Source organism: Amphiprion ocellaris, chromosome 20 (assembly GCF_022539595.1).
Source record: "Amphiprion ocellaris isolate individual 3 ecotype Okinawa chromosome 20, ASM2253959v1, whole genome shotgun sequence".
In the NCBI taxonomy this organism is placed as follows: Eukaryota; Metazoa; Chordata; class Actinopteri; family Pomacentridae; genus Amphiprion; species Amphiprion ocellaris.
Window position 1 is genome coordinate 17,454,519 of NC_072785.1, and position 20,528 is coordinate 17,475,046.

Consider the following 20,528-nt stretch of genomic DNA (forward strand, 5'->3'; position numbering starts at 1 on the left):
TTCGGCCCTTTAAATACCAACTACGGTGCTTTTACATACACTTATCTTTCTGTACAGATGCTGAGGTTCGCATAGAAAGCTGTAGAACTTATTAACATAACCGAACTGCTTTTAAGTTTCCTTCTTGCCTGTTTCCTCCTTCCTGGTCCGACGCACAGCCTGAAGCCTTCACATGTCCTACCTGCAAGCTGCAGCTGCACTGGCTCAAAATGTGGGCCGAGGATAAATAACGACGCACCAATCAGAGAGCAGAGAGCCGGCGGTGTGTTTTCCTATTGGATAAAAACCCCGTCCGTCACCGCGGACGAGCCCAGAGGAGCAGCGGTGAGCAGTGGCTGGCTGCAGTACAGAGATGTGAGGAAATATTTGCCATGCTACTAAATCGGGTAAGTAACTGTTTATCTTTTACCAACTGCTGCTGTCTTTTTACCTGCTGCAGGTGCAACTGACTGTAACTGTCTCAGCCTCGCATTAAGAACGCAGCACATCAAACTGCAGCTCACACGAGGAAGATTCGCAGTTTTTATATGTGACATTTTAAATTAGAAGAAATTTAGATGAATGTTTGTTTATTTCACATGCAGTAGGCAGAATTAGTTCGAAAAGCCTTGGAGGGTATAGTGTAATTATGCTGCCATCTTAATACTGTCAAATACACTCGTGGCTGTTTGCAAGGTGACAGTATCCCACGGGATTATGTTATGATATAAACAGCTGAGAGATGTTGAGGGTAACATGTGCACAGCGAGTGAATTGCGTGTGTGTGTTTTGCTTGTAAGCATGTTTGATGGCAGCCTGGTGTGGAGAGACTCTGCATGTGGCGTCACCTTGCGTGACACTGGCAGTATTTTCTGCAGCAGCTTGTGAAATGTTGATGAAATGCGGTTTAGAAATGTTTCATCTACAGCGATGCGGGACAGGAGGATGAAGATGAGTCAGGACAGGGAAGATAGTTTTATACAGAATCTAGATTAAGCCATGTATTGCTTAGTTTTACTATAGTTTGCAAGAAGCAAATCTGACAATGAGATATGAAGGGCCTAGTGTTGTGAAAGGATAGGAATACTGTCCATGCATCCTAACAGTGTGAGAATGCAAAGATTGTGTTATTTAAAGCTTGAAGAATACAAAGTAGTCTTGCGATGTGAAGCAAGAAATGTCCCTTTTAAGACTGACATGTTAATTGTACGTTTCCTTTGCATCCAAAGTCTGATTTATTTATCACTGTTACTCTCTTTGACAGCATTTGGACAGGCCAGGTGATGACTAGCCGGAGGTTCCTCCTCTGCAGTCTGATTCTGTCTGCAGGTTGACCACTCACTCACAGTGCTCCAGTGATTAGCATGGCACCCACTATGGAGGGCACACATACCGTCTTGCTTCTGTACGCACCCATCCGTGAGCTAAGCAACATCTGCCTCTACTTCCCCAAGAGGCGGGTCCAAGGATTCAAGTACAAGAGCCGCGCCCCTCATTCAGAAAGGGCCGGTAATGACCATGACCAGGGTAAGGAGGATCTCGCAGTGTCCGAACAAAGAGGCCAGTCTTCCAGCTCTCCAGGCAAACTCTGCAGCTCCCAGCAGGCAACAAAGGAAGCAGTTGCAGAGCTCTGCTGGCTGGCCGCTGAGCACCACCAGTTGCTGGCGGATCTGTTATCGCTGTGCAGGGATTGCGCCAACAAAGTCAGGATGGGTAACCAGGATGGGAAACTCCAGGACTGCACGGAGGGTCAGGAAGTTCAACCTGAAAGTCAGGTTCTCAGCAGCACCGTGTCTCCAGAGCAGAAGAAAGGCAAAAAGCAGAAGAAGCTGGGTAGCAAGAAGCTCGACAGTGCTGAGGATTTTTTGTACAATAAAATGATAAAGAAAGTTAGAAGAGGAAGTTTGTTTGCGGAGACTTTGACTGAGAAGAATGCGTCCACATCTGCGGCTTCAGAAGTGGAGAAGATCCCACCAACCACAGCTTCTATCCAGGTGTCCGACAGCCCAGTGACCGGCTCCTATGTCAGTGCTGCCAGTAATCCCATCCTGCCCATGGAGGAACCTTTCCAGATTGCTCGTGAAGGTTGGGACTTCATGGAGGACAACCGCACGTTTGACCCCGACATGGATTTCTGCAATGACTTCTCAGAGTGTGACGGTGAGCTGGGTTATGAGTCATCTTCTTGCAGTTTGATGGAGGGTCTGACCCGGCGAGAAAGTGGGAGCAACCTTCGACCAATGAAAAGGTTTGATTCTCCAGTTGAGATGTTAGTTGAGAATGCATCCAATCAAGTCAAGTCCACTCCACAGCTTTACAGTGAAACCAACCAGAGGAACTCGGGGGTCAAGGTGGTGGCCAAAGTGCAGGACGTGGAAGGGAGAGTGCAACAGGTAAACCACACAAGTCCAGACAAGCCTGGGTCAGCTGTGCCACATCCAGGGACTAGCAGATGCCAACAGGAGTATGGAGAGTGGAGAGGGCCAAACAAAGACCCCGTGCTGGGGGTCAGTAGGGATAAGGCATGTAACAAACTCGCTGATGGGCTACGACTGCCCCTGTCCCGTACCAACGAGCCCTCACCTCCAGCCAGGTCCCACGCAAAGAGCCCCTCTTCTCCGTCTCTCGCTGGGGTCTTCAACACCTCCTTCCCTGCCTCCAATAGCCTCCAGAGCATGTCCCCACTCCTGTCCCCTCTGTCCTCCAAACAGCCAAGCCCACAGCTCAACCACCGCATTGTCCTACTCTCAGATAAGGACATAGACGCCGATCAAGACAGCTCCAGTAACACAGATGAACCCAAAATCTTCTCGGAGGTCATCGACAAGAACGGCAACAAGCGGACCGTCACTCGTCTGGATCTGAACCTCAGCAGGCGGCCGAGCACCTCCAAGTGGAACTCCTCCAGCAACTCCACAACAACAGGTGAGCTTTTAGAAATCACACTTTGAGCAAACTGATTCATGTTCAAACTCCCTGCCTTGATGTAAATGATGACATCAGTGCTTTCATAGTCAAAGTAGTAGGAAGCGTTTGTCAGAGTGTGCCCTTCATTTGGCATTGCTGATGCAGATTTCAAAGAGCAGAACAAGAAAAAGACATCTTGAAAGAGATGCGAGAGCGCGTGTGTCAGACCCAGTGCCTGAAGTTTTTGCTGAAACACTCCAGCAATTACAGTGGAGCTTTGTAACTGACAAACATTTTCCACACAGGAAATTTTGCTTGTCACTCCAGCTGTTATCTAATAATCCAGTTAGTTCAATAGATGGGCCTTGTTTTCTAAAATCTCTCTCTCATGCCTTTGACTGTTGAGTTCCGGTTTTGGAATTTGACCACAAATTAAAAACTCCCCAACAGAGCTGGACAAGGGGCAAGCAGGGCCTGAGAATAGTTTCGCTGATGATCCATTTTAACTCTCTCTGCACCGTGGGGAAGGCAGAGATTAGTGTGAGTCCCAGATCAAAGGCTTAAAGCTGACACGGAGCTGACCAGAGTTCTCGTGAGCACAGTGGTAACTGAAGCATTTGCCAATTCTGACTTTTAGGGATCTCCTCCCCTAAACCCACATCTACCTACCCAGTTCACAGGAAGCTGACAAAGGATCAGGGACCCAGCGGGCTTAAGGGCCACAGAAATAAGGATTAGAATTTCCTTATATGCAGAACTCTTTTCCTCTTTTAATGTGATCTGACTGACAGGTTAAATGGATTTATACACTCACAGCGTGTTTTATAGAATCTTTGCAAAGCCACAATAATGTTAAAATCCTGTTGTCAGTGGGACCATCAATGATCACTAGCCAAGCTGTGTTTTTGTTTTTCCTAGACAGTATAAAGTGCATTTATTCATGTCATTCAGGGATCTTTTGCAATTACATTATTAGAAGTAGTTTCTGTGTTAGTTTAAAATTTAGACACCTGTTCTGGAATCAGTCCAAGCTACACAATCCAAGCTTATAATGTGCCGACTGAGACCTTATTATTATTGCATTAGCCATCTCTGTAACGTGGGTAATCATCCCATTCACAATCAGTGCTTTAATCTGCAGCAGCAAACAGATGGCCTTCAATTGATTATGTAATTTACTAATAATTTGCAGATGTTTTTCATATCTAGAGTTTATTATTAGTATTAGAGTTGTCACGTCATAGACCAACATGTACTACCCCATCGAACAAAGCTAGCAGCGCTCAAAGAGAGAATGGATCTGATCTGGGTTAAGTTGAGCTAAGTGGTGGATAGGGAGGCAAACAGCCCATGTTTTTTTTTTTTTCCTGGTGAAATGATTTGGATCAATTCCCACTGAAATGACACTGTCCCTGTGTGCCCTCACCTAGGCATGAATTGCACAGATGGCACCATTAACACACACAAAGAATCCACAAAATATGACATTAGGCTCCCCTTTGTTTTGTATTAAATAATAACCAGTTTTTTTTTTCCTGGAGCATGATGTTTCAAATACCTTGGTTGATATTATAACCCATAAGTGTCTGTGTAGAACTCTAAGAGAACAAGATTCATTTTCATTGTTGCATCATTCTGTCCACATGCTACATGCGGCACAATCCCCACAGCAGAATGAAGGCTTAAACCCTTTGAATCTTAAACAAATTCCCTGTCGATTTTTCTGCATCTTAGTGGTTTACTGAATCGCCCTTCTGTTGCTTGATAATTGAATACACTTCAGATGTTAACGCAGATAAATGAACACCACAGGGTCCAGCAAAAAGGGCTAAGTGGGTCAGTGTGAAGCCCGGCAACCTCATGGTTTGAAGTAATTATGATCTGGGCTCTTTAATCTGGGTGGGGTTTTTGGAGCTCAGTGCTTATTAATGAGTGTGATCATGCAGACTGTAATGCTAATTTTCAAGTAATACATTCTCTGTTTACTTCATGTGCTAATGCTGTTGCACGGCATTCTACATATTAGAAAACCTCATGCATTTACTAAAGCTGTGTGTGTAGTTTTATGTCTGTTTATTCAATATCTATGCAATGTTTGTTAGCTTCTCTTTATATTGCATTTGTCTTTCTCGTTCCTTTAAACTTATCAGCTGTTTTACAAGGGCAGTCATTCCGAAAACTATCTTAAAGCTGCACAACAACCTGTAAAGTTCACAATGTTCCATTAATGTTCACTAGCTGCCTGCTAACTTTGTCTGTCTGCTGCTTGATGCTGAGCTTGTGATGTTCTGTCTTCAGGATTTTAGAGCTTCTCCACTATATCTGGCGTAGAACGAGTATGAGAGTCGTGAAACTAACCCAAAGTAAAGTAGTAGTAGTAGTAATAGTAGCAGCAGCAGAAGTTGAGTAGCTAAATGATGCCTTAAAGGTCCTATAATTTGCCCCTTGTCAGCAAATTAAGCAAAATCTCATGTCTCCAGAATGTATCTTTCGGTTTTCCTGTTCAACATACAGCAAAGATGGTTCATTTCATCATGGCTGTATAACCCCTGATTCTAGCTTTGCTTCTTCAGGAAGGAGACTCTCTCTGTGTCTATGATTGACAGCGCATACCAAAACAGTTTATTGTCATTTAGCTACCACAAATCTCAATTAGTGTGTGAGACGATGGTGAGATTAATAGGTTAGCGGGCTTGTTGCTGTTGATTGCTGAGTCTAAAATCAGAGTTTTCCATGTCACCAAGGTGGCTCTCCTGTAACCTGCTAGATCACCATGGTGACTGGTGCTGCTTACGTAACCTGCTCCGAAGGAGGTTCGGTTCAGAGTTCTGAATTTAAATGGGCTTTAAGAAGCATCTATTCTCTATGAGCAGTAGAGAATCTCAGCTGATGACATACAATTTATCTGCAAACCTGTTGAGCTGTACGCTAGAAAAACCACTGAACAAAGTTGTGCAGTTGTAGTTACACAAGTTACATAAGTTACATTGCCATGGGAAGCTACATCTATTCACTTGATGAAAACAGTGCATAATTATGTTTATATGCTTGGTCCTGATTTGCAGCCACATCTGTTTTACACTGCTCTGATTGGAGCTGTTAGAAGAGGGATTTAAAGACCAATTTGTCTGTTAGTATTATTAGAGTCAAAATGTCAATGAAGTGACATTTGGTGAAGACAAAGTCTCTTTGGGCTGCATTTCAGTCACAATTTCATAGTCACAACTGGACTAAAACCATATCTAAATTAAAATGACTTGATAGGCTACTAAAATAAGTATATGTGACCCAAGAGAGAAGGAGAGATGCAAACTAATGTGAACACTGGTCAAGCTTAGGTTGCACTGAAGCCCAACAGGAGACATGAAAACATAATAACCCACCCAGTCCTTGTTTATTGGTTTCAAATAGATATTAAAGTTTCCACAATCTCTGAATGTCCCTCAGCTTTACAATTCTGAGCCAGGACCTGTGGCCATACAATCAAAGCTAATGGTAACGTTTGCCACGTTAGCTGAGATGCTGGGAGTGCATAAAGACTCTTGTGTTCACTCTTGCAGCCAACAGCAAATCATTGATATGATTTTCTCAAGGCTGGGACACTTTAGAGTTAGCAGCAGCATCTCTAGACAGTAAATAAGCATGGTGGACCGTGAGGCAGCTGCTAATTTTGAATAGCTAACTTGGAAGCAGCAGGGAGTAAAGGGGCAGGATTATACAAAGTTTGAGCAAGATGACTATTCATCAGCTGGTGCGTAGCAGCTCAGGAAAATTCTTACTGGCTTGTGAAACTGGGAGGCTGTCTAATTGTGTAGGGGTTAAGGAATGGCCGCAGTAAATATCTTCATATCATAACAGATTTTAGTTTTAACCTTCAAAAATGCATTTGCACAATGTGGGACCTTTTAAACCTTTACAGAGGTGAGTGGAACTGTGTAGGGTTGTCCCTACAAGTGACCTGCTTCACATTTGATCCTAATTTGATCCATCAGGATGCGTGACAGGATGACAGTATTTATTATAGCTGCTTTTTAAAGAATCACAGCTTTCAGGCCAATCGGGCATTAGTGTTCGTAGCGCTCTCTCTCTTCACCCCTCCCTTTCTCAATTCCCTGCTTATTGTCTGACATATGGCAGCCAATACTATAATCAGATTACCCAATATGGTCTAGCAAGGTCATATGAAACTGATCAGTGCAGAGCGAGAGTGTTTCACGCCGCTCCCCCTGCTAGCTGTCATTCAACACAAAGTGCAGTGCCATGCAGCATTGTTGCACCAGTGAAGACAAGGGCCAACTCTATTCAGATAATGAAGTCTATTCTGCCATAACAGCCAGAGAGCTTCTCTGTCTCACACTATTACTCTGAGCTGCAGACTGCGAACAGGGAAGCAGGGCACAAAGGTCCTTCTCTTATAACGTGTAACCTGTTTTCTTTAATAAATGACTTTGCAACAGTAGCATCTTGGCAAATCTTAGCTATGTTCCATTTCAGGCTTTCAGCATAACAACCTTTAAATGTGCCACTATTTGAAAAGTTTGCTCTTCAATGGAAGTTGACCAAATTCCCTGTCACCCAGTTGGTGGCCAATTAAAGCACTCCACCCTTTACCCCAGCTCTGTATATCCCATTAGCCCCCAAAACTGCAAACATAATGACATCTCTGTGAGCATCATGTCATGCTACATCTCTGTTTCGGTTCTCAGATGGGGCTCCACAGCAGTCTTCCCTAAATTTCCACTTGAAACTCCCATTACATGGACCTTAGCACTGACGGCCAACCCAACAGCCACGCACAGCCAGCAAGCCTGTGTAGGAAAAAAATGGCCATGACAGGCAGAACAGAAGCTGGGTGATTTATAAGTCCTGCATTTTTCAGGATTTATACAAACATCTATGACTCTCCTTCTTGGCTACAAGTGATGGAGAGGGATGGAGGTTGCCAGAAGTACTCAGCATGCCACATGGCCCAGTTCTTTTACTTTGAATGATGAGGTTATAGATTTTGCTGGATGAAATGGGGCACACTGAGTAAGGCTTTGAGTGTTTTTAATAAGAGCATGAATGTGTGCTGTGGGAGGAGACGGAGCAGTGTGGATTTGTGAAAGCTCTGTATTTATACAGATATATAATTAATGAATCATATTTGTGCCTTGCCTCGCCCACAGAATCACTAATTGCTCCTTGCAAACTAACCAACACAGACAGGGCCTTTAATAGCCTATGAAGATTTTAAAATTTTGCTTTTAGCGGTTTCATATCTGTTTCAGTGTGCTGGATATTGCCCTCCACAAAGCTTTTTCTGACCGCTGCTGGAGTGAGTGGCAGATTAATCCATCATCGCTGACACACATCTGTCAGGTTCAGACGTTAGGTGGCCTCTGAGACTCACCAAACACAGACAGGTTTATTGTTAAGACTGAAAATACTTACGTTACCACAGAAGCTCCCATCCCGTCTGCCTAGCAGCTGCTCACTCGCACTTTGATTTTCTTTGTCAGATTACTGCACTGTCAGTCAGCACCTGCAGGTTTGCTCTTTGGAAACACCTGTGTTTACTGTGGATTTCTGAAAGACAGGAGTGTACTTAAGGGTAGTGTGCTGTGTGTGTGGACTGATGTTGCCTCGTCTTGGGATGATCCAGTTAGCAGTGCATTACTTTAACTGTGCCAGGCAGTAGGCAAACAAAATCACAGCACCCTATGTTCTCTCAGTTATGGACATTCAGTTTTGGCTTTTACAGCGGAAGGGAGGAAGATTAAACAGAAATAAGCGGTCAGTTCTCCCCAGGGCAAATAAACTTAAGCTCACTGTGTGTTTATGTCTGTGTGTGTTCATCTTAGAGTGTAATAAATCTACTGACAATAATAATGAAATGCACTGCCCTCATTACCTAATGCATCTAAGAGTTTCTTCTTCATCTATTTACAGATATTAATGGCAGCATTGTACGCTCCTTTACTATGCCTTATTTCTAGCAGTGACATTAGAACCTTACTGCATTGTGTTTAGACCACAGCCACGTTTGTGCCTCCCCCTGTCCAGATGGTGGCAGTGTAGACCTCTTTTTAATAATTAATTTAAAAAACTGATTGGTAGCCAACCAGGGGAAGCATGTGCTCACATGCACTATCAAACATCCAAGATTTTTCATCTGTAAATAAGGAATTTTGAAGGCACAAAGGAACACAATGAAGCTATATGACAAGGTGCTCATAGCAGGTGGATAGTGCTCTGTGCATAATCCTTGAGCTAGAAGCAGGAATTGTGGAGAGAGCTGTTTCTGATCAGTGGTTCCTTTCTTTGGCCTGGACTGGGCTTAAGTCTGCATTTGGAAGCAGCCCAGCCTACAGTCAGCAGTTCCCACTGCGGGACCATGCAGTGCAGCATTATCATAATGAAAAGTTATTAATCTAATCCTACTTTTTTCCACATCAGAGTCCCAGATAAGCGGAGGGACTGCCGGCATCGCTGCTGTCTCATAATGACTGAATGTGGTCGAATACTGAAGCTGAATTTCAATGCTTCCATTTTTCAGTGAGGACCACCATTTAGGTTTGTGTGTGTGGGCTCTCATAACTGAATTTAAAGAATTTGGCAGAGATTCAGGGGGAATCTATTCAAGGGGACTTCTTCTAAGTCCTCAAAAGGGACTGCTGTGCAGAGGTCCAGTAATACTGTGTGTCCTTCAACGATACTCATTACATACTGATGTGATGGGATATTTTAGCATCTTATCGAACAGGAACTGATCTGTATTTCCAGACAGGTCAAGGTGTTGTCTTACAGCTTGAGGAAATTGAGGTCACCAAGATATGCACCCTCCCCCTCAGTGTGTTCTTTTCTCCATCCTTTTATTCTCATTCTCTCACTGTCTCTGCCTCATATCTGTATGAATTTTCCCACCCTTTTGCTTGCATGACAGATTCTCTTGAGATATAAAATGCGTGCGTCTAAGCATTGACATGTCACGGTTGTGTCCATTTGTGGAAAATGTGAAATCGCATTTGTCATGGTTCCTGACGTTAATACCACGTGTTTTATTCAGAGCATTAAATTCTGCAGGTTGGAGCCGTGTCTGCAGTGTGTCTCCAAGCAGTAAATATTAAAGGCCAGTTGCTTTGAAATGCACAGAATGAATTCAAGCTCACTGCGGCAAAAATAGCACAGACGGGCCAAGTTCCTGTTGAAATTTTAAAGTGTAGCGTTAGCTTTGTTTTCCAAGCAGTCTTCATGGTTACAGTTCATTCATTGTGCTGCATGGTCCGGAGGGGGCAGCCTCTCCCAGTGTGTATTTTCACTCCATCGTGGCCTCTGGGTGATCAAACACACTGACTAATCAAACACAGTGCAGTGGTAGCGCTGAGCAAAGCTGATATCAGTAGAGAGTAGTGCTTGTTTTTAAAACTGGTGTCCTGCATTCATTTTGCCTTATTGAATCAATGTGGCTTTCTGGTGGTGTTAGCGATGGGACCAGGACCGGCTACGTGCAGATAAAAATAGCTGTGAGCCCTCGGGCCTGCAGCTAACCAGGGGTCTCTCATGCTGCCTGTTTGACGCTAAGTGATGCTGAAGCATGCTTTCTACCTCGTTCCACTGTTGTTACTCATGCAGGTGACACAGAAAAACAACCTCCCTCAGTCAGCGCTGCTCATTTAGCAATGCCACACACCATCACACCTGTTATGCTGTTATGTCTGGTGTTTTTGTAATTACTTCATGCTGCGATTAACTGAACACGAAGCGTTGATCACCCTGTGGCCTCGTGTTTGTTTGTGTAGACGATTCCCTGTTGCGTCAGGATGATATTTGGATGCTGGATGACCCTCAGGAGCCCCTGTCACGTGTCCCCCGCCCCGATCACCTGGACTTCCTGCGCATCACGCCGCCCGAGGATGACATCATCGGGGACACACCCTACTACCCCAAGCTGGAGTGCACGGTGAGGCGCTCACACATTTAACGCTCAACGTTAGCCGTAGTGCATGTTTTCACACACAGTGCAGTGTACCATGAGGTTCTTTCCCCCCTCGTGGGACCCATTCAATCACCTGATCATGAATTCTTAGAAATGGATTAACAGGTCATGGATTTTAATCTTTAGACTCAGGTCCTAAGCCAGAACTGACTGAGATCATTCCACTCAAGCTTCTCTCATTCAGAACAAGCAAAAACAAAAAATGTCTGAATTACTCCCAAAACCTTATTTGGCATGTTTTTTTTTGGAGTAATTACTGTCATTTCCTAATTGCTACACAAATTGCAACACAAGATTTTTCATAGAGCGCATAACTTACATAACGCTACTTTAATATGTGTTTTCTACAGAAAGTCAGCAGGAAACGATGCACTGTTCCCTGGTGTTTTAGGCTTTAACAAAAAGAAGTAAAGTTAAAGAGCGATCACACTGTGCTTCTGTAAGATTTGAAAATGACAAGAAAAACTATTTGCATCTTGGCTGTCTAGACTCAGTCATGCAGTCTGACAAGCATTCATTCCTGTGGCAGATGAGGCCGATTATCTGGGTGAGGTTTTAAGCGGGTAGTGTATCAGCACAAGCTATTCATTGTTTTCCTAAGACACTATAAGTGCCAAAACTATGCACATAATCAGTTAAGTTACCAGAACAAAAGGCATACTTCACAGAATTAGGCACTCTGTATTGTTATGAAAGTGATCTTACATACTTGACTGTGGCATGGCTTCATTGTCATCATCATCATCATCTTCTTCTATTTTCATGTTATTAGAAAAACACACCTCAGTTGTGCGTGATGTAATCTCTTTGCTTCGTAAAGGTCTAATACACAAAGGGAGGGAGGTGATGACACCACACAAGTATATGAGCTGGACCGGTGATCTTTTTAGATCTATAGTGTTAACATCATCTCTAACTTGTAAGTGAACAATGCCACTATTGAACTGATGTGTCATATATGTGTGTAAAATTGTGCTGCTTTTACATAACTTAACTCCTTCGCCACAGAAGCCCCCTTTAATGTTGCATTAGCAAATGCCATTATAAGTGGTATTTTTATACCGACATTTCCAATATTAAATTCTAACAGTGACAGAGAATTACTCATTTGGTACACAGGTTTACAACTACAGCAGGATTGTTTTGATTGATTAGTGATTAGTTACTTTTTATGAATGATTAATTAGTTGTTTGATCTAAGCGGTGTGAGAAAGTGTTGGAAAATGTTGATCAGTGTGTCACCAGTCTGTGTGGATATGAGCAACAGACTGCTGCAATTTCCCTCAGGATTAATAAAGTACCTTGATCTTGATCTTGATCTTGATCAGTGTTTCCCAAAGCCCAAGATGACATCCTCAAATGTCTTGTTTTGTCCACAGCCCAAAGATATTTAAGTTTGCTGTCATACAAAGAAAAAAAAAAAACAGAAAATACTCAAATTCAAGAAGCTGGAATCAGAAAATTCAGACATTTATTTTAAAAAAGGCATTTATCAATTATCAAAATAGCTGATAACTAACTGATTAATCATTTAATCTCTACTTATAACATTTCCATTATTGAACCGTCTTTTCGATGGAATGATTAGCTCTTCCACTTTCAGTGTTTCATTGACCCTTTTTTATTGTTTCATTCAATTTTGTGCATAAAAATGGATGAAAAACATTTAGAAAGCATGATTTAAAGCCAAGCGTGCCCTTTAGCAGGTCTAGCTCACACCGTGCTCAATCAGGCAGTCTGAAGGAATGCATTCAAGAAGGGTGACCTTTGGTTGCTAGGAGCAACCACATTCTGAGTGTTTTCCTCACTAACTCTTCACTGACATTTATCAAGAGACTATCAAAGAATATAGAGCAGGACAAATTAAGGATAGGGTATAAAAAAAGATAGTTAATACCTGACAGAAGTTGGTTCTGTCTGCTGTTTTATTGTCTCATAACTAATGTTTACCTTCCATCATAGTGAGCTTCTTGTCAGCATCTAACTTTATCTAGCATTAGCTTGTAATTTTTTAGCCTCTTTTTCTGATGTAATTTATCAGTGCTCAGTATGTAAAGTTGGTTAATGTTCATCATTAAGGTAAGTGAATCAAAATGTCTTTTTTTTTTTCCGTCCAGCTGTATTCAGTCCTGTTCAATGTGAGTGTTCACAAGCTGCTAATCACATGTTGGCCTGTTAGCAGCTAGAGCTGGCTGTGGCCACCCTGGCTAATCACCATGTCTTAAGCCCTGTGTTGCAGTAACTCACTGCTTAATGGTGTAATGCTGCTTTACTGTACCGCCTCAGCTCTCTACCTCACCTCAAACTAACTCCCTCTCTCTATTTGCTCTTCTACCTCTATGGCCGTTTTACGGAAGTGAGCAAAGGTAATCAGACACCTGTGGTGCTTGGCTCTGCAGGTCTCCTCCCAGGAAGGGAGGGACCTGAGAGGAGGCGTCCTCACCACTGGGTAGACCAGTGAAACTATTCTGTTTCAACCTGAGGGGTTTTTTCTAACGCTGCAGCACACGGGGTTCTCCTGTAAACTGAGACATAAACTCGCTAAAGAAGACAGACCAGAAACACCATTTGGTCGTGGATTCCAGACAAACTATAACCTCCAACTTTATGGATAAGATCGCTCAACTTGACAGAGCAGTGGAAATGCTTTTGTGAAAAGCAGGTGAACTCTGTTCCCCTGCTATCCCAGGGAGATTACAGCAGGACATGCTTCCAGCCACTGAACAGCTTGACTTCGCTTACAGTGTCATGGGAATCTTGCTCACAGAGAGGAGACTGAACTCCACCACTGATAACATACAATCAGTAGTGGTCTTTTTGTAATCGCTTAGAAGTTCACTACATGCAAACTGTGCGTGACTGAACAGGATTACAGAATAGTTTTGTTATATTTGGCTCCTTCCAGGAGAAGGTAAGAGGGACTGGAGAGATTTGTCCATACAATAGCCTTTTGTTCCCAGCAGAGAGGTGGAATAGGAGCAGCTTGGATAACTGGAGGTGGGCAGATGAACCTTTTGTGACATTTTCAATGGACACTTTGCCGGAGCTTTGCTTGTTCTCAGTCAGAGTGACACTTTAAACAAAAATGGACAGTGCAAGTGAAAACTCCAGTGAACTTGGGAAGCAGCCCCCTAGTTCTCTTCGGTATGTCTTTAGCAGTTTGTTCACAGGGGGACGCTCTGCCTCTTCAGACACACAATCAGCCGTTCTGACGTCCTTCAGGGAGCTGTCAGATGGAGACACTCCTGAAGATGAAGGTAGTCAAGCTACTAATGAAGAGAACAAGCTCCAAGGGGGGGAGGATATGCTTCAGGATGATGTGACTGCTTCCTGTGATACAGAGCAGAAGGTTAAATCATCAGATCAGGATGCTGGTGAGCAAGTTAAAGTAGCAGCTGGAGCCTCAGTTGACCCCGATCTGGTCCAGGTCACGAGAGTGGAAACCTATAGCGACAATGAGGATGAAAATGAGGATGAGAAGGTGGCCCACAAGTGCACTAGTCTGTCAGAGAAGCTTGCTAGGACTAAGAAGCTTGCTCTACCTGGGGAGGATGATAATACAATGAACCATGGGGATGGAGATGAACGGAAAGTTTCCAGTGAAGCAGAGTACAAAGTGCCTGTGTTTAGAACACATAATCTTCGAGAGAGATCCCACTTAGAAGCTATTTTATTTTCTGATAAGCTTGGCAGCAGAACTAGTGCTGGGAAAGTTCTGGTCTCTTCAGTTTCCAAACAGGGAGAAGGCTGCAGTCCCAAAGAGAGCACTAACACAGAATCTGTAGTCGCAGAAACACTGGCTGCTGGAAAGAAGGCTATGTGTGATGTGAGAACGGATGAGAACGATGAGTATGCTGGCATCGATTGTTCTCAGCCTGTTCCCTCAATCATCTCTGGGCATCTGGCTTTAGAGGGTGCAGGCGATAATGCTGATCTGTCCTCGCTATTAAAGCAGACGGACAGTACACCAAAGGAGGAGACATGTGAGCAAAATGCTGAAGCTAAGGAGGAATCTCAGGATGCTCAGACCAGCCAGAAGTTCTCTTCTGTTCCCTCCAGCTCTAACACTCCTGAAATGTCAGTTGAATCATCCTCCAGTCTGGAGAGGCAATCAGACACTGCTGGTGAGACGGTTTCAGGATCCGACAAATCCACGTTACCTTCATCTGCACCTGAAGAGTCCACAGGTGACAGAATGTGTTCCAGTGCCGCTGCACAAAACACACCAGAAAAAGCTACACCATCACCAGCTTCGTCTGTTGCCACCTCCTCTACCTCCTCCTCTTCAAGCCCAACCAAGGGTCCAGCGTTGTCTTCGCTCCCTTCCTTCCAGATGCCAGCTCTCTTCAGTGGTTTGCGGGTGCTGAAGAAAGGAGCAGTGGGGGATGACAGGGAGGTGGTGTCAGAAATCAAGCAGAGGGAGAAAGATGCTGATCTGGCCCTGCTCAGTCTCAAGAAGACTGTAAATAAAACCAAGATCTTTACTGAGCAGAAGCCACCCTCTCCAGTCAAAAAACACGCGGAACCTAAATCAGTCTCGGAAACTAAAGGCAATGTAATGGGACAGCTCAGCCAGCTGCTCAACCTGGACAATGATGGCGCTAAAAATTCTGAAGACGGGCAGGAGGCCGATCCTGTATGCAGCAAAAACGAGTCTGAGAATAAAGAAGAGGCTGCATTTGATAAAACTCCAGGCTCAAAAAATCCTACATCCACACCTGAAAGGAAGAAAACCTCAGACATGGCCTATGAAACATTCAGGAGCATTTTCGGCCCCAAGACTGTCAAAACAGACAAGACGGAAGATTTGGATCTGGATGCAGTGAAAAAGAAAATCAAGAATGACAAGGAAAGTCTGAGATCAATTTTTGAGAGAAGCTCTAAATCTCCTAGCAAGGAGCTCAAAACGCCTACAGAGGTCAGCGTATGTAAACACAACAATAAAACATATACATCACTACACCAGATATTTTAGTAGAATTTAAGTTACACAAATGCTTGTTATTTACCACAGAAGTTTAAAATGAACTTATGATTTTGCATGTGTTTTCTCCCCACAGACGGAGGTCACATCCCCTACAGACAGTGAGGACCGGACTCCAGGGCGTTTGCAGGCGGTGTGGCCTCCACCCAAGCCTAAGGATGAGGAAGAGAAGGTGGGGCTCAAGTACACAGAAGCAGGTAAGAATGTCGGGCACGTATGTTTAGACGCTGTTGATTGTATTTGCATGTAAGACCAGGAATGCTGACAGAGGATCAGACCAGTTAATCTGACACACCTCTGTCCAATTGGCCTCATGGACAGGAGCCAGTAGAGATACAATCTCCAGTATGGGGAAATGGTCGATGTGATTCCCAACATCAAAACGTGGGGTCGGTGGGGCACCATTATCTAACCCTTAAGTGATCACACTTCCCTTTAAATACCTGAGACAAATCATGTAGAGCTAGCTAAGTATCAGCAGCAGGGTGTAAGACATCCTTTAAATCAGTTTAAGAACACACTGTGGCTGTGTCTGCACCTTAATGATGCTGTTTTTGTGGCTGCTGTTTTGCGACACCACAGGATAGCATGTGTGGGTGTTCCTGAGGTAAAAAAAGGAAAACATTTAATAGAATCTAGCATACTCCAGGCAGAACGCCACGTTTGGCCCATCTTGTACTCTAAAGGTATAACGGCACACAAATAGGTTAAAAGCAAACAGCGCTGATTAAATTACAAAGTAAAACACTTGGCTTTCAGTTTCTAGAAATGGTGAATCCAAGCATACAGCAGCAGTGCAACAGCTGCTACGTGTTCCCTGTGGTGTCGCTTCATCCCACAGAAAAGATTAAGACTAACTAATGTGGATTATTCCAGTAATCTGTGCTCCATGTTCCAGCTGTGCTCCTGTCAAAGAGAGTACTGTGTGCAGTTTGAGAGGCAGAGCAAAAGTCCGGACTGTGAGCAATATAGATAAATCAAGACATGTGCGCATGCTTATCACATACATATCTCGGAAATATTTGTGAGGTCATTCACCCATTTATGACGCAAAATGATAGCGCTCATAGAATCGCACAGATTCCATGCAGTGTTCCTATTAAAAATAGCCTGTTTGTACTGATTTTTATAATCAGCCTGATGGGCGTCATTGGCTCAGATTAATCGTTACTAAAGTATAATTTAACTCGGTACAACAGGTTGTTTGTTGTCTGTGCGTCAGTTACATACGTAAAGTCGTCAGTTACGTAAAGGACCATTTTCTTCATGTGATCAGACCTTAACTGTAACTGAACTGTTAATAGAAAAAAACCAATAACATGTAGAAATGAGAGACAAAAAAGTTTTCTGTCAAATACATTGAAAGAAAAAGAGGATTGTTTATGGACACCATGATGTTGTAGTTTGCAGTAGTTGATCAGCAAACTAGCTTCCATATCGTTGGGATTACACTATTCTATGAGTTGGTAAAGTTACTCTATTGTGTTTCTATTGTACTCTGAAGTTGTACATGTTCCTAAATATTACTGTAACATTATTGGCATTAGGCATATTATGTTGTGGGTTTATACTACACTATATGAACCAACAAATAATTTTTTTTGTTTGTTTCAACCTGACATGTTTTTTCTCTGGCCTTCATTTACACAGCAGTGTATTTTAAAACTGGTTGGTTGGGTTGTATTTCCCTTTATAGTGAGAGTGGACCAACCCTTCTGTCGAACTTTACCACAAAAGACGTCACTACAACCTGTTTGGGTGGCTTGGGGTGCAGATTTTGCTTGATAGTGGTTTAAAATGTCATCTTGGAGTTTGGAAAAACACAGCTTTTTCACACCCTTTTTTCAACCTGTAAACAAACAAAAAGGAAAAAGGCAAAAATGAGCAGTGACTATTGATTTGAATATGTACTGTAGTGTGTATTTGGTCATTAAAAATTGCTAGTAGTGTGAGTTTGTGTTGTGATACAAGTGTCCTTGTTCTGGTTGTTTACAGAGCACCAGGCTGCCCTCTTGCAGCTGAAGAGAGAGTGCAAGGAAGATCTGGAGAGGATGCATGTAAGTTGTCATATGATTGTTGTAGACACCGACCGGAAACCTTTAATGCATCAGAGATATTTCGACCAGAGTTACAGGAGCAGTTAAATTAAATTCATATGATAAATGCAAGACAGAGTTTAGCTGTGTATTTGTACAATCAATCTTATGTGTGAGACATAAATGAACAGCAAATTCAGTTCCATTAATGGGCTCTTTGAGAACATAGTCTGTCCTGTCAGTTCACACTTGTGACCACAAGATGGCACCAAGTAAACATGAAATGTTCAGATGCAGCAGGAAACTCTGAGTTCTTATCTACAACACTGCATCTTTATGAATGTCACAGGTTTTGAAGTTGCCAGATAGGATCTGTTAAATTAAGAAATATATTTTACATTAATTTAATTGAACTCTTACAGAGCTGTGTGGAGGCACTAAATGGAACCAAATACATTATTATGAAATGGAAATAACTGCATTAAGCCTAACTGCAAGCACTTAATAAGTAAACAATTCATGAAAAAAAACAGCTTGTTTTAATTGCATAATGTTGTAATCTGTGATTCTAACTGTGACAATCATTTTGGTACCAAAAGTGAAATTGAAATTCATTATTTAATTATATATTGATCAAAATTAGGAGTTGACCGACTATTTAAAAATACATTCCTCTGATTCTGATGCCACTACTTTTCTTCATCAGTAGTCACCACTGGAGCAATGTCCCGCCCACAGCTCTGTCTGATTGGTTAGATGCCATGAGCGATAGCCTATTATCACTGAAGGAAAAATGTTGAAAAGTTTTCCTTTAGTCAAAAATGAGAGTAAGTTCAGCAAAGGTTTGTGTTGGAGTTTGTATAAGGCAAAATTCTGACACCAAGATTAGCATTTTTACTAAAAAAAGTATGTTCCCAATTCTTTATAACGCTCTCTTTGATGTTTAATAATGGGTAACCAAATGGAGTTTAATGTTTCATTCAAACTTGAATCTTCAGTCTCTACTACACACACACACACACACACACACACACACACACACACACACACACACACACACACACACACACACACACACACACACACACACACACACGGACAGATCTGTGATTGGCATCTCTTTTGCCTCCAACACGATGCCTCTTTCCAAATCCTTCTTATAAGTGTCAGTTTTTCATTTATCAAAAGCAAAGGTTAGCTGCAGTGTTCCACAGGTGTTTTTTGTCTGCCAACTTAAACAAGAACCAAACTTGTATTTGGAAACCCAAAAAGACTGAAAAAGAATGTAGTTCTGGCCACCTTATATAATTTGTACCACTGATAAATTGCTCTATGGATTGCTGCCTTGAAAAGTCTGACCTCAGAACTGGATTCTCAGCCCGTCAGCTGAAAGCCTTTAATTTGATGTCAACCTTTAAAGGACTGATGCTGACACAGAGTAACATGTACCACAGTGAGGCCACAACAAAGGGTGGGAACGTGCCTAATTCTATTTCTAAACTGACATGAGTTAATAAGGAACATGTGTAGGATTTATTGCAAAACTATTTCCTTTTCTGGCTCAAATCAATACTTCGCTTTGGTTCTGTTGTTTTTCATTGTTTGACATGTCAAATGAAAAATGGAGTGACTGGATTTTCACTGAAAAAGTCGCATATTAACCTCAGATTAGATCAACTTTTAATGGGAGTAAGGTTGAAACTAATTAATATAATAGTGTAATTGTTGTTGTTTTTTTTTTTTTAAACAAAGAAGCACGTTCATGTAATCCTCTGAAGAATAGTCATACACTGCAGTCTGCGTCCATTCTAGGAAAAGCCCTGCCTAGCTACCTGTCTACTGACTGAAGTTCCTGGTGCTCTGGATTTGTTTTATATCTGACATCCTCTCTTTACAGTCTGACTTCGAGCTTCAGATCTTCCAACTGCGAGGTGAACATGCCGTCTCCACATCACACCTGGAGGGAGTCATTGCAAAGATGCAGAGAGACCGGTCATACAATACAGGCCAGGAGCGAGGTGAGCTCCGCGACGTTGCCGTGTCCACCGCCGATGACCTGACACTGAAGACCTGCAGGACTGTGGGGATCCAGACGGACAGGGAGACCTTTATCAAGAGCCCTGAGGGTGATGGAGGCGCTCAAAGCCCCACCCAGAACCTGCCTAAAAAACTCAACTTAGACTCTATAGGACTGAATTTAAAAGCTCAGTCGACACCAGGACCTTCTGGAGCCCCTCCACCTCCTCCTCCTCCTCCCCCTCCTCCTCCTCCCCCACCAGGTCTCTCAGGACCACCACCCCCTCCTCCACCTTTGCCAGGCAGCGCAGGAGCGCCGCCGCCACCCCCTCCTCCTCCTCCCCTGCCTGGATGTGGCCCACCTCCCCCACCGCCTCCACCTCCTCCTCCTGGCCTACCTGGAGGTGGTCCACCTCCTCCTCCCCCTCCTCCAGGCTGCGGACCCCCACCTCCTCCCCCGATGGGTGGGTTTAGCCTCGGTCCGAAGGTGGAGAAGGCCCCGCGGAAACCTGCCGTCGAGCCCGCCTGTCCCATGAAGCCTCTGTACTGGAACAGGATACAGATACAGGACAATAAGTACGTATAGCACTTTGTAAAATTCACTTCTTCCCTTTGATTTCAATTTAAG

General features: G+C 43.3%; 1 protein-coding gene across 5 annotated transcripts in view; it reads left to right on the plus strand.

Moving 5' to 3' along the window:
* The first annotated feature begins 299 nt into the window (after positions 1 to 299).
* Positions 300 to 20,528, plus strand: part of LOC111562598 (formin) — a 56,487-nt gene continuing 36,258 nt past the window's right edge. For 2 of the 5 annotated variants that reach the window (XM_023261235.3, XM_023261244.3), the window contains exons 1-6: positions 300 to 386; positions 1,244 to 2,904; positions 10,668 to 10,828; positions 15,925 to 16,045; positions 17,844 to 17,905; positions 19,782 to 20,476. In XM_023261235.3, the coding sequence (XP_023117003.2) occupies positions 1,344 to 2,904; positions 10,668 to 10,828; positions 15,925 to 16,045; positions 17,844 to 17,905; positions 19,782 to 20,476 (2,600 nt within the window). In that variant the 5' untranslated portion in view covers positions 300 to 386; positions 1,244 to 1,343. Of the gene's footprint in view, positions 387 to 1,243; positions 2,905 to 10,667; positions 10,829 to 13,219; positions 15,789 to 15,924; positions 16,046 to 17,843; positions 17,906 to 19,781; positions 20,477 to 20,528 lie in introns of those variants that run through there. The other 3 variants (XM_055006063.1, XM_023261221.3, XM_055006064.1) reach the window with 3 other exon arrangements.